The sequence below is a fragment of the Cimex lectularius genome, unplaced genomic scaffold (assembly GCF_000648675.2).
Source record: "Cimex lectularius strain Harlan isolate CLEC.00 unplaced genomic scaffold, Clec_2.1 scaffold359, whole genome shotgun sequence".
Classification (NCBI taxonomy): Eukaryota; Metazoa; Arthropoda; class Insecta; order Hemiptera; family Cimicidae; genus Cimex; species Cimex lectularius.
In genome coordinates, this window is record NW_019394225.1 from 57442 (window position 1) to 71114 (window position 13673).

The window sequence follows — 13673 nt, forward strand, 5'->3', positions numbered from 1 at the left end:
TGAATGGAATATCCAAAAAGCACTGGGATAATGGAAATCCGGACCTCAATCAAGCACATATGGGACGTCGTATTGAGAAGTGATTCGTGCTGCAGATTGCCAAAGGCTTCAAAATTTGAGACACTTTCTAATGGCACCAGGTCTGCCTACTCTCGCTAATTTTACCGATCCACAGACGACCCAGTGTCGGTTCGGCTCTTAACCAACTCGCAGGCCATCACACATCGACAACATTAAAAGATTGGCACAAAATCTCCCAAGACTTATTTAACAATTTTATATTGATGATGTCGTCGTTTTATTAGGGAAATAAATCGATATTTTTTCGATTTTGTTTTATTTTTTAAATTTGATATTGATGAATATTTCTTAATTATGTGAACAGGAAAAAACAAATAAATTCAGTATTTATTCTTATCTCCTTCCTTCGTTTTTGTACAAAAGAGTTAACCAACGCAAAATAGATGTAAAAAATAAAAGCGAAAAAACTGGATTGGACAACATGCAGCAAAAACTGAACATAAAATTAATTTCGATGATGTTAAGATTCTAAGTAAAAAAAGAATGATGCCAAACTAATGGAAATAGAAAATATCTATATAAATTTGGAAGACAACAATATTAACATACAGCAAGACAAAAGAACTTGTAAACAATAACATTTTGAAAATGAACAAAAATTGACAATAAATTAAAAAAAAAAAGTAAATGAAATATGAAAAAAATAAGAGTTTTGATGAAAAGTAATAACAATTAACTTAATAATGCAATATAATTTGTTAAAAAATTATGTAAATGTGTAAATATAAAAGTAATTAAGGTAAATTAGTTATAAATAAATGAACATGTAGATTAACATTATACCACCTGGAAGTGAAAGAATACGTACCTCAAATAATAAGGGTAACCAGTATAATGGTATAACATATAAGAACCTTCGAGTTTATGCTTTTCTAAAATTGAAACCAGGTAGGTGTCCGTTTAAGCATTTTAACCATTTAACTATGTTTTATTTAAATTTATATGGACAAAAATGGTCTTAATATGTAACTTTGTAATTTTTACTATGTGGACTGAAGAGGGGAGGCTGGTGGCCCCGAAATCGATATCGCTGTAATAAACTGACATGTCGAAAAGGTTGTATGTTCCTGAAAAACACCTTAAAAAAGAAAAAATGGGAATAAATTGCTTTCTCAGTTTTTCTAAATTATGCTTTCTCTACTAAATTATGCTTTGGTTCCCTGTAAAAGTTAATCTTTAATTCCTCATTAATAAATATTTAATCTATAATTGAATGAATTTTTATTTAGGTCTATGGAATCTGTGAGAAAATAGCAACAAGGTTAAGTTTTGACTTTTTAATTTTTTTTTTGTTGAGGAATGTATATTTTTGCAGATTTACAATAGGTCCGATTCTAAATAGAGCTTAATAAAATAGGTAAAAATAGAAAGTAAAGAAATGATAAAAGGAAAGGAGGAACAAGCTGAGGTGTGACGAATGAACGTAATAAAACACAGATAGGTCATTTTAAAAACAAATACAATCTAATAAGTGATATATTTTATTCACATTTATTTACTTTCATGGAAGGTATAGCCACAACTATCTGCAGACAATTATAATACATTACTAAATAGTAATTAGGCTATTGGCATTAAATATTATTGCTACTTTCCACTTTTGTTTTTCCCAAATACAATACTTATTCATCACCAAACAATTTTACAAGATTGATATTATAATATCTGTAGAATAACAATTGTTACAAATCAATAGGTCCTTGTGCAAGCAGTACCTACGCTAACACCTATTATGAACAAAATATCCTTTTAACAACATAAACGCTGATATAGGGTATATACACAAATAATATATGTGGGCGAATAATTCCTTTCAACGCTCCACAAAAATGGCGATAAATTTATATATTCCCCACTATAGTTTTAATTTTTTTTATTTTTTTATATATTTTTTAAGGTGGAAAGATTATNGCTTGAGCCGAAGATGTCAAAAAAATAATAAAATGCAAAAACCAATTAACATGAAACCAAAATGTGATTGAAACGAGTGCGGATTGCACTTTTAATAGAAACACTCAGACAAAATAGACAAATAGACAAAGCACGCCCCCAGTACTGATATGCCTTAAAGGTCACAAAGTATACATTATATATATTTTTGTTAGTTTATTATCATGTTACTGGTGACAGTATTAGGAAATAAATATGTATAAACGTAGCTCGAAAGGACGAGCTACTAGTGGAAAGTTTATAATTTAGCGACGAGAGGAACATTTTTTAAATAATTTTTAGAGCTCTTTACTCTCCTTTTTAAACGATAACTTATAAGGCAATCTTGTGGGAGCATTACATTCGAATAGCACACTCCAAGACTTCCTGTGTCGGAAAGTATGACTTGAATATGTTTTCATAATCGATTCATTGAACATTGACAATCTACAGTCGCCCTTCGATGGGGTCGAACCCCGAATCTACGTTCACGTAGGAGTCACATAGAATCGAACCATCTCAAGATTAAAAAAATCACAGACAATAAGATTGATTGCAACAAATAATGTGATAATATCCAAAATTCAATAGGGAGGGACCGAAGAATCTTAAAGATCCGAAAAACGATTTGGTTTCGGTCGTTTCGGCAAGAAGGCAAAAGGGGGTAGGCGATGATGCGCACACTAGTCCGTCTGTACAAAGCGCATTTTTATGTACAGTTGCCTACATCGTCACGGATTCACTTGTCCTCGACTTTAACGTGACTCAGGAGGTCGGGGGTTTTAACTTCGAGACCGTTGACCATTTTCTCTATACTTTTCAATTCACTCGCAGTCGAGGAGGTGTCGGTCTTCGGAGGCGAAGGAGTGGTCGGCGGGGGTGTCGGCGGTTTCGGCGAGCAGGCCCCGCTTCCTGGAGCGACGGTCTCGAACGCGGATCCGATAGGAGAGCCGCCGACGATTGACGGCGGAGGGAGCGAATAAGGAGAAAACCTATGCACTCCGGAGGCGAGAGACGCCGCCTTAAGAGAATGCGAATGGGCGTGCGGTGACAATCCCGCCGTGTACGCTGCGGCCGCCTGTCCGAAAAACGCAGCCGGGTGTTGCGCAGCCAGGGCCAGTTGGGCGTTGAACAGCAAGCTCGACGTCACCCCGTGGTGAGAGGAAAATAGAGATGTCAGCGGTGGACCCGGGGCTAAAACAGGGTGACCCCCTGCACCGTGGTACAGCCCTGGAGAATATGGTAGGAGGTAGGGCAATAGGTGAGGTGCCGGATGAATCGGTGGACCGACGGAGATGTTCGGCGATGGGTACTCTCCGCCTCCGTGGTGGGTACCTACAAACACCAAAAAAACATACATTAAAATCATGAAAAATACACAGTATTTATAGCAAATTTGTCCTGATTAAAGTAGCGTTTATAAAGATATTTTACTAAAAAACACTAAAGTTTAAATGATAATACAGTGGAAACTCTTGCTTAGAGACAGTCGTACTGTAACTCCTTTTGAACTTTTTCGCGAGGTCTTGACATCGCCAGATCCTCAGGACAGCTTTGCTATCTTATAAATTTCGTAATAATAACATTAATAAAATTGAGAGTTATCCAATAATTATCCTCTCACAGCAATATTTACTACCCTCAGCAAAGAGGAATGCTTATCCTCAGAGGATTGTCAGGAAGAGTTCAGGATGAAAGGTGCGTTGGGATGAGGTTCTAGGGTTTTATGGCGTATCGACTTCTTCCGGTTTGGAGAATAAATGGGATTTGGATGTCTAACTTTACTATCCAAGATTAGATAAAAAGTAGGGAGCTTGAACAATGGTTCTGAGATTTTTGGTCACGATTGACTGGATTCATTGAACTTGTTGAACCCCACAATCCACTCCCTTACAGATTGGTTGCATTAGTGATGTGTTAAGTAGTTTATAAGTAATTCATCGATCTATTCAATTTTTTTCTTTTGAGTCGAGTGTGGGAGTTCCAAGTAAGCCTTTTTCCATGTAAAGTACTAAATAGTAGACAATATTTGTTACTGGGAGAGGAAAATAGTTGTATTGTAGTAAATTGGACGAAAGGTAATACGGTGAAGGGGCAAAGTTATTGGCTGGGATTTGCTTTCATTGATACTCTATTTCTTAAGCCATTCTTCCAAGCAGAAGACATGATCCGAAGGCTACTGGTTTGCTGAAAGCTTGGCTTGGTACGTTGATATGTCCTCTACTTAGAAGTTGCCTATACCAATAAAGACTTTAGGAAGACACGACAGTGTTCGTGTCCTTTATTTAGCGCTTCTAAGAGCTAAATACATAACAAATGCGTCTTCCATGCTGTTAACGGAGGTGTCTTTTAAACCTTATCAGAGTTTCGAAAAAAATTACATTGCAATATATGTAGGTCTGGGAATATACGGCATATGGGATTACTACAAACTGAGGTGATGATATCAAATAAGCTCAAGCCATAGTAGTAATGTAAAGGTTGGTTGTTCATTAATTTACCTGAGGGTCCCGGTCCTTGTTCCGCGGGAGAGGGAGGCCTGAATCCTGGTCCGGATTCGCTTTCGCAACTGCTTTCTGCCTCGCTGTCGCCTTCGTGGCCCGTCATGACGACCCTCCGTCCGCTCTCGGCATCACCTGTCAACCAACCTGCTTTCCTTAGCTTTTGCATAAAATGGACGAGAGGTTAATTTGCTAAATGAAGCTTAACGACTTGTTTAAAAGGAGTTCAAAAGATTGCCCCGGGTAGCCGGACCGACTTGTCGGCGGTGTGCTGTGCTATCCTAAACGGGGTATGAAAATCGAAATAATTTTGATACGAAAAAGCCAGTTTGGAGCCTCAGAACACACGCCGACAAATCAAGGACAAAATCGTGAACTCCGTTATTAAATTTGAAATCAATTTTCATTTTTTTTATTTTTATTGACTGCATTTTGACTAATTATTACGAAATAAAGAAACCCGTACATCGTAGCCGCCATGCCCTCGACGCCGTCTACTTCATATCATCTTCGAATCTTCTTTCTTCCTCCACATTCTTTATATTTATTAATTTAAATTTTAACTTTAACTTTGTTGTCAACACTTTTGAAAGGAAAACATGAATGTTAAATCAAAATTGTAATTGATAAATGAAACTACTAGACAAAGCAACAAAGAAAATGTCGACCTCAGATTTCAATTAGATTTATGTGATATTCAGCAAGAAAAGAAGTTAATGTAGAGTGCGAGATGTGGAGCGTCGCTCTTCTTCTTAGTGTCTTCTGAGCCTGGATTCCGATCTTTCTTCGAGGTTCATCGAAATAGCGGATGCCTTCTTGGCTTGTGTGCGATTCTTCATTTTCTCTTCTTCCCTTCTACATTCTTCATCTTCGGCAAGTGTGCCATATTTGCCATCGGCCGCAAAAATACAAATATTGAACAATAATATGGTCAATTTAATTGAGCAAATGGTAAGCAGTCTTCCATAACTTCTCCTTCGGTGTTCTTTTGATGGTAAGAAAAAAAATGGAACAAGTTGAAATTTTGAAAACAAATTTAATCCGGAATTCAGATTTTTCCTTGATTAAATAACAAATATATTTCGGCCTTAACGTTAAAAATATTCTGAGGCTATAACAAGTTAATGATAAATGGCCAATTATTTTAATGACGGAGACGGATCCAACTGAAAACAAAATTACGTCTGAGTTTTCGGGCTTTGCGCATTTATCGGACATTAAACTAGATAAAATGAGAATAATTGTTAAGCGTCGATACCTGGGTGATGATGAGGCGGAAGATGAAGAGGATGAGGCGGTTCCGAAGTCCCGACGACATCCAAAAGTTTGTCGTCGTCCGCATCCGCCCTCGAGTCTATCGAGCCGCGTTTTAACTCTTCCGGATGCCTTTGAGCTGCCATCAACGCTTGCCTGAAATTAAAATTAAATTGTCTTACATAAAATAAAAATGAAAATCAGAAATAAAAGAGAGTAGACCAGAGGAAACGTTTCGTAGGATTGCGTTTAAAATTGATTGAGCCGGGATTTGATGAACAGCGATACCGAAGGGGTGCGGACAGCGGAGGGTGGGCTTTCTAAATCCACGAGGGAGCAAACATTTCCATCTGTCTACGCTTTGATTAGGGGATCCCAATGGAAGAGAAAAAAAATGTTTTACCCTCTCCATCACAAATCACGGAAGAAGCCAAAAGTTAAAAGCTCGACCAAAGAGGTCCTGTGCTCTCGCTCAGATTACCTTTTCATTAAATTATTTCCTCTATTTTCTTTATTTTTGCCCGTTATTAGTCAAGTCTGGAACGTTAAGTTTTAAAATCTATGCTATTTTGTTTTTAAATTTCGCATGTCTTTTTTAGTTTGATTTCAGAATGGATTGTTGTTGCAGATCTACAATTCCAAGGCCTCTGGAGTTCTATTTCGAATTTATCGTTGTATTCCCTTTGAAGTTCACTTTGCCAGGAACGGTCTGGATCGATTCCTTCGCTAAACGCCTGAAAATTTCATTAACAACTGAATAATGTAATAATTCCTTTGATCTGGAGGAGCCTTTATTGACTGCACTGCCGTGATTTGGTGGACCGGTGCGCATCATCATTCACGCGATCAACCCCGTTCGTATATTTTCTAGGATTTTATACATTCTAAAAGTCTAAAACAAAGATTATCTTTTCGATACACCCAGTCAAATACAAGTAGTGCTGATACAAAACTAATTCAATGGTGTTATCTGCCTTGGTTGGTTATCGTACTTTATAAATATCTATTTAAAGGCTAGTGTCTCTTTTACTGGATAGGAGATCCGTATTAGCTGAACGCTCGGCTACTGAATAAGTAATAAAGCAGGTTTTTTCGCTCGTGAGTGGGGATTCACGTACATGTTTGTCGATGGACATCTAGGTACCGCACCTTATCCGCAGTCGGAAGGAGGGATTTTTTCGCTGAGAATTAAGGTTATGTTGGAGGTTTTTTGTAGGTTTAATTTCATTCTTTCCTTCTCCCATCAGGAGTCCAGTAGTATGAGGAGTTGTATAATCCTAGTCGCACCTTGTCCGCAGTCGGAATAGGGATAATATTGAAGTAAACTGAAGGAAGGATCTTTTTCCGAAAAGTTAAATTATGAAGGAGGATTTTTCTAGGTTAAATAATATAGTTTTCTTTTATCATGAGGACTCCCGTAGTTTGAGCTGTTGAAGGGAGTAGGATATTATTTGAGTAAACTGGAGGAAGATCATTTCACGGAGAGTTAAGGTTATAGGAAAGGATTTTCTAGGTTAAATTTTATTCTATTTCTTTTATATCAAGACTCCAGTAGTGTGAGGTGTTGTATAATCCTAGTCGCACCTTGTCCGCAGTCGGAAGAGGGATATTATTAAAGTAAATTGGAGGAGGTATTTTTTTTCGCTGAGAGTTAAGGTTATGTGGGAGGATTTTTCTGGATTAAATTCTGTTCTTTTCTTTTCCCACCGTGACTCCAGTAGTTTGCGGTATTGAATAGCGTACATAAGTAACGCACCTTTGCCGCAATTGGGAAGGAAATATGAAATAAACCGGAGAGGAGATCTTTTGGTGGAGCTTGGGGTTTCGTGTGGACACGATAGGATCAGAGTTGCTTGATCTATCGTAAGCAAAGGTCGGGGGTGGTTTGAGGTTGGGATGTTAGTTGTGTACACCTGGCAAAGTCTGAGGGTGTTACAAGTTAATTATTTACTTAAACTTTGTAATACACGTTTACACATGTTGCAAAGAACGAAAATTTTGAAAGGAACAAAAGTTAGAGTTGATAATTGTGGCGAGTTATATTTATAAATTCAGTTAGATTGACGTTATCGGTAATTTTTGCAAATGAATTGTCCGAATTCGTACATGAATTGTGTAGATAGCGGCGTCGTGTCAGTGGGGATAGGGATTGATATGCTGGACGAGAAGCCTGTCAGATAACTATGTTTTATGTATGTCTAAGTATCTGGTTATGGGGTTCCCCCGGCGGAAAGCCTAATGTAAATTTCCTCGTATCCGGAAATGATAGGGCAGGGGACCTTGATCCGGGGCATCGTTTGGGGTCGAGCAAATTGAAACCACCCCACGTTCCGGTGGTGGAGGGAGTGTTAAAAAGGTTAAAATAAAGCCTAGGGGTGGTAATTTAGACTGCGGTGGGACTAAATGTCGTTCGTCCCTCTAATAACCAACCCTTAAATGCCCTTACAGCCCCCACACTTTAAAACATCGCGACATTTCCGTAACTCGTTTATTTATGAATCATTTGAAAAACCGGTTCCAATCCATTTGCCACCCCCACAGGTCACACGTGCATACTAATTATATATTTATTACTCGACCTTTAATATAAATCATTCCGAGCGACGCTGTGCCGATTTCAAATCTCCCTCTATCCTTTCTCTCTTCAATCCCACCCCCTTTAAAAAAAATTAATTAACATTATATATTGTTTCATTCATCGTAGTCAGAATCATACAGAAAATTATGTAAATTTTTTTATTTTTGATTTATAAAGAGAGACAGGCCAAAGAACGAAGCCGCAAAGCATTGGAATATAAAAAACAGCGTGCGTAGACGGACCCAGTGCCAGATTAACATGTAAAATATAACCTTACTTGGAATAAAAAATAAATAAATTTGTTGTAAATTTATTTTATTAAAAAAATAAATAAATTTGGAAAATATGTAGGAAATTGTATTTGATCTTATTATCACAAGCGTAGGTTCAGAGCGTATAGTATTGAAGACCCTCCTCGGACAGGTTATAAGAGGGTTTTTGAAGCCTAAAACCTTTAGAGTTTTTGAACCAGTGCAGTTTAACTTGTACAGTATAGCTTATTTGATCTTTCCTGACTATCCGAGAAATCATAGATCTCAAAATAAACCGTGCAGATAAAAAACAATCAAGATTGAGGTAAATGAATTTTACTTTCTTCAAAATTTAAAGCTGGAAATTCCAATTTATTAAAAATGGAACTGAATAAATAATTAGCTCGGGTAATTACTGGCGTTTAGATGACAGCCAGATCGCCGCCAATAAAAGGTGGATACGTTGCATTAAAATTAATTGATGTGCCGGCACGCTTTGCGTTTATCGCCGGTTCGAGATCTGAAGCCGCTTAACACACATGCCCCTCCGTTCAGCACGTGGTATTTTGTTATTGTCAGAAGGCTCATTGCTCGCTGATAAATTAACGAGTCCGACGTTTTATCCAAGGTAGCAATTTACAAGCGTGAAGAAGGACCTAGCCAAATCCAGGCAGCTGTAGTCACAATAAATTACGTTCACGGGCTATCATATTTTTTCGAAAAGAAACCTACTTTCCATGTTATATATAAATAAATAATGGTGATAATAATACTAAAGATGTGATTTTATCTAAACATTATTCAATTATGAATCAGTTAGGAAATATATGATATGAATATTGAGCACACACAAAAACCTAAATTTTTTTCTTTAACTATTTTAGCATTGTTTGAAACTTATATGCGGCAAAATCCCTGTTTCACAATGTATTACTCGTGAAATGCAGCGTTCTGGCTAATTGTACTTTTCTCAGTTACTTAGGGCAGCTGTTTAAAAAAATAGGTCATTGCGTCTTTTTTCCTGGTCTTCTAGGTACCCTAGGTGATGTCTTGTTGTTGCATGCGAAGATGATCTAGGTGGCAATTTCGTCCTTCAATACATAACCTACAGATATGGTTATCTTTCAATAACCTGTGTAGGTGTTTTCTGAGATGGCAGTGGCTGTTATATCTCCAACACTTCCCGAGTTTTACCTTGTCTATAACAACTTTTTACTTGTTTTGGCTAAGGTTTTAATTTTTTTTTATTTGCTAGGGCTAGCGAGGGTTTTAATCGTGAATTTACTACTTCTGGTACCTTGAGAGTTCGTCCAATTCTTCTTCTGTCTTATGTGAACCCAGTTAAACAAAGAGGAGTCTATGTCTCAGCTTGCCATGTTAAGCATAGGTTCTGGGCCTGCAGTCTTGTAGACCTTCCTATGGCCAGGTTTGGAGAGGGTTGTTATTTTATTAGTTTTATATTCCAAACAACATGAGAGTTCGTCCATTTATGCACTGTTTTCTATAGACCCAACCTTACTCCATCTAAGGAAGGAATCTGTATATTATTTTGTTGTCCCAAGTATAGGTACTAGGCATACAGTGTTGAAGACCCTCATCTGGCCTGGTTTGGAGGCTATATTATCTGGAATACCAATTACAGGTTTTGGGCGGATCCTACCGTGCGCAGGTTTAATTGGGGTTATTTAACCATTAGTCTGTTCTTGACTTATGACTGTAACCTGTAGAGTTGGTTCTCTCCTGTTTGCTGTGGATCCATTCTCTATTCTTGGCCTATATGATCTGTAGAATCTTCGTCAGTATGCTTGTTCATTACCCAAAACTCCTTTAAACCTTGGCACCCAAGATATTGTCTTGTTGGTATGTTTTCCCAGGTTTTGGAGATTTTGGACGCAAACACAATGTTTTATGAAGATAGAGAAAACAATATTTTACTGAGAGATCAAATCCCACTTGTTATTTAATGGCTTGTTTCACCACTGTACAAGTTTATTTTAAGGAGCTTAGCGTTTGATACCGTGTACATTATTCATTTACTATTCACCATTTGCGAGACGCTTTCTATTTTAGGGCTATTCTTTTGTGGAGGCGATATGATGAGAAAATCATCTTCTTTTGATGAGCCCATTGAGGCGGTTTCCCTCTAAGGGCTTCTAACACTAATATCTGACGCCTACCAATTTAAAGTTGATCCGGATCATTGTGAGATAGCGGTGGGGCGGTGGAAGGATCAAAAGGGGTTTTCAGGCCATTATAGAAGAAAGCGTCTGGGCCGGAGGGTGGCCTGGAAATAGCCTTTTAAGTTGACACCCTCAAACATCAGTGTGCAAATTGAATTCAAGGAATTAACCCTCTCTTTTTGTACTGGGTTTTATTTAGAGTCCCACCCTGACATTATGTGCCTCATCGTCTATATCTACGTGAATACCCAAATAGCTGCCAATTAGCTGACTTTAATATACCTTCAGGCTTTATTGCCTTACCAGGGTCTTTTCAAACGCGTTTCTTTTACTTTTCTCTTTTTGTTATTCATTTAGATTCTTCTTCGTTATACTTTTGTAAATAATCAACTGTACACCGACGTGTGTAACTAATGTTTCTGTACTTGATAATAGCTCAACGTTCAATTGAAAAAGCAACGCGACGGATAAGAAAAATCGTTATGGGATTAAGTCGATTGTAAGAAGGGGAATTTCCTAGGGTCAGAGCTTGAAGAGCTTAATCGGTGGAAATGAAAGACAAAGCGGTTGAGCGCCACGTGGGTGATGGGAGGGGCCTTAGAGAAGAGAAGTAACGCGGGATGAGAAGACATAAGAGTTAGGCCCCTTCTCGCTAGATAGCTCCGCTACAACAAACCAACTATCATCGATTATTCCTCCATGGTCATGATTAGTCACACCCTAGACACCCCTAATTAAAGGGAAGCCGCAAGAATCACCTCGGTAATTGGTTATTTGCTCGTAAATTCATAACTTTCTAATAGCCCTTTCGAGATTCAATTTTACCGTCATTAAGAAGGTTCACGTCTAAGTCATTGCGAAAAACATGAGATTGTTCTACTGCTTTGAAATGAAATCGAGTACCTACTTAATACAATACAAAGAATGACGTTTAATGTGTCCTTCTTTAAGAAAAGAGGGAGAACACGATGTCCAATTAAAGTTTTTTTTCATCGTCCCCTATCTGATTTCCCGGTAAAGCGCCAGATGCTAAAGTTCGCAGAAAGCTCTCGCAAAAGAAAAAAACCAACCGGTCCAAAACGTAAGGTCGGTCGAGGCGATGAAGCTTTTGATCTGAAAAGGGATAAAGGGCGAGAGACAGGACGAGGCAAAACGGGAAAAAAAGAGAGTGTGTGAGAGGGAAACAACCACATTAGCCTGATGAGGTATTTACGGGCGAGAATAATATAAGGGTCGTTGACAGGGTGAAGAGGGGCTGTGGATTGATATAACCGACGACGTGGGAGACACAAGGCAATAAAAGAGGTAGAAATTAAGTCGAATGTCGGATGAATTTGACCTTCTCCACTTTTTTTTCAGTATTATCAAGAAAATAACAAAAATGGAAGGAAAAAGCAACAATAATAAGTTGAAAAACCACGCCGGTTGATGACCAAAGCAAAAATTAAAAAATGTACTTTTCCATGCCAAATGTAATTTGTAAACATCTAACAATAATCAATGGCTTATATTTTGATTGTCTTCTATCCCAGCTCAATCAAGAAATTAAACGGCCCAATTTATTAATACATACTAATATAGCTTTTTCACTTAACAAAACTTTTTAATTTGAAATTAACTCTTTTTCGCGAAAAAATAACCATTTTTAATTTCAAATTAACTCTTTTTTATGGAAAATTAACGCTTTCTTATTTCAAATGAATCCTTCCTAACTTCAAATAGACACTTTTTAATTTCAAATTAGCATTTTCTTTTAAGCATTAAAAAACTTAGTGTATGGTATGAAATATAAATGAGTAAAATAATATTCTTGTATATTTCCGAATTTCAAAAAAAATAATTAAACAGGTAAACAAAAAATAAAAACAAATAGTTACAACAATACTGCTTTTCCCGTTCTTACTTCTTTTCTTCCTGGTTAAGAAATTATTTAACTATTATAACATAGAAGCATCCTTTATTTTCGTTTCTTTTCGTTTTTTAGTTCTTTTGGATTTAGTTGTTTTTTCTTGAATTCAGTTTCTTTTTCTATCAGAGTTTTATTTCTTTCTATTCTAACGGCATTTTAACTTATTTAAAATATTAATTATTAATTTTCGAACAGTGTTGTGTACTGTTTTGTATTGTATTGTTTGTATTGTATATACTTCTTACTGTAGAAAATTCCCAAGATAAAAGGAGAATTCTTTATTTTATTTTATTCTCTTTTTCTTTAGTGCTTTCTTTTTTAGTTCTTCTTTCTTTACTGTAGTTTTTCTAGTTGAGTTTTTGTTATTTCTTTCTTTCTATTTTAACAATTATTATAAATTTTAATTAATTTTCGTATGGTTTTTTTATATAACGATTTGTTATATTTTTGCTGTAAAAAATTCTAAAATTAAAAGAAGAATCCTTTATTTTAGTTTCTTTTCTTAATTCTTTCAATTTTTCTTTCTTCTTTCTTTCTATTTTAATACTTAATAAATATTGTATCTTTAATGTTATATCATTTTTACGTTTCATTTTCATATGGTTTTTAAAACCGAATTATTTGATATGTAAAAATCTCAAATCAAAATAAGAATCTTCATTACATTTAATTTTATATAATTTTGAATTGTAATTTTAATTAATTTTCATATTATTTTCTAATAGCCTTATTATTTTATTATAAAGAAAAATCGCAAGCATTCAGCAATTTACTTTACGAACTTATATTTCATACCATCTACTATGTTTGTTCTTTTAGTTGTTCTTTACAAAAGGGTTCATTTGAAATTGAAAAGGTCTCATTTGAAATTAAAAAGAGTTAATTTAGTGCGAAAAAGAGTTAATTTGAAATTAAAAAGGCTTAATTGAAAGTTTAAAAAAGTTAAAAGGTTTAATATGAATTAAACAAATGTTACTTTGAAGTTAAAAA

At 36.2% G+C, this 13673-nt stretch overlaps 1 protein-coding gene across 3 annotated transcripts in view; it reads right to left on the minus strand.

The window, feature by feature from the left end:
• Positions 1 to 2035: 2035 nt before the first annotated feature.
• Positions 2036 to 13673, minus strand: part of LOC106672846 (optomotor-blind protein) — a 134147-nt gene continuing 122509 nt past the window's right edge. For 2 of the 3 annotated variants that reach the window (XM_014404589.2, XM_024230341.1), the window contains exons 6-8: positions 5770 to 5921; positions 4512 to 4658; positions 2036 to 3345 (exon numbers count right to left, since the gene is read on the minus strand). In XM_014404589.2, the coding sequence (XP_014260075.1) occupies positions 2750 to 3345; positions 4512 to 4658; positions 5770 to 5921 (895 nt within the window). In that variant the 3' untranslated portion in view covers positions 2036 to 2749. The remainder of the gene's footprint in view (positions 3346 to 4511; positions 4659 to 5769; positions 5922 to 13673) is intronic. The other variant, XM_014404605.2, reaches the window with a different exon arrangement.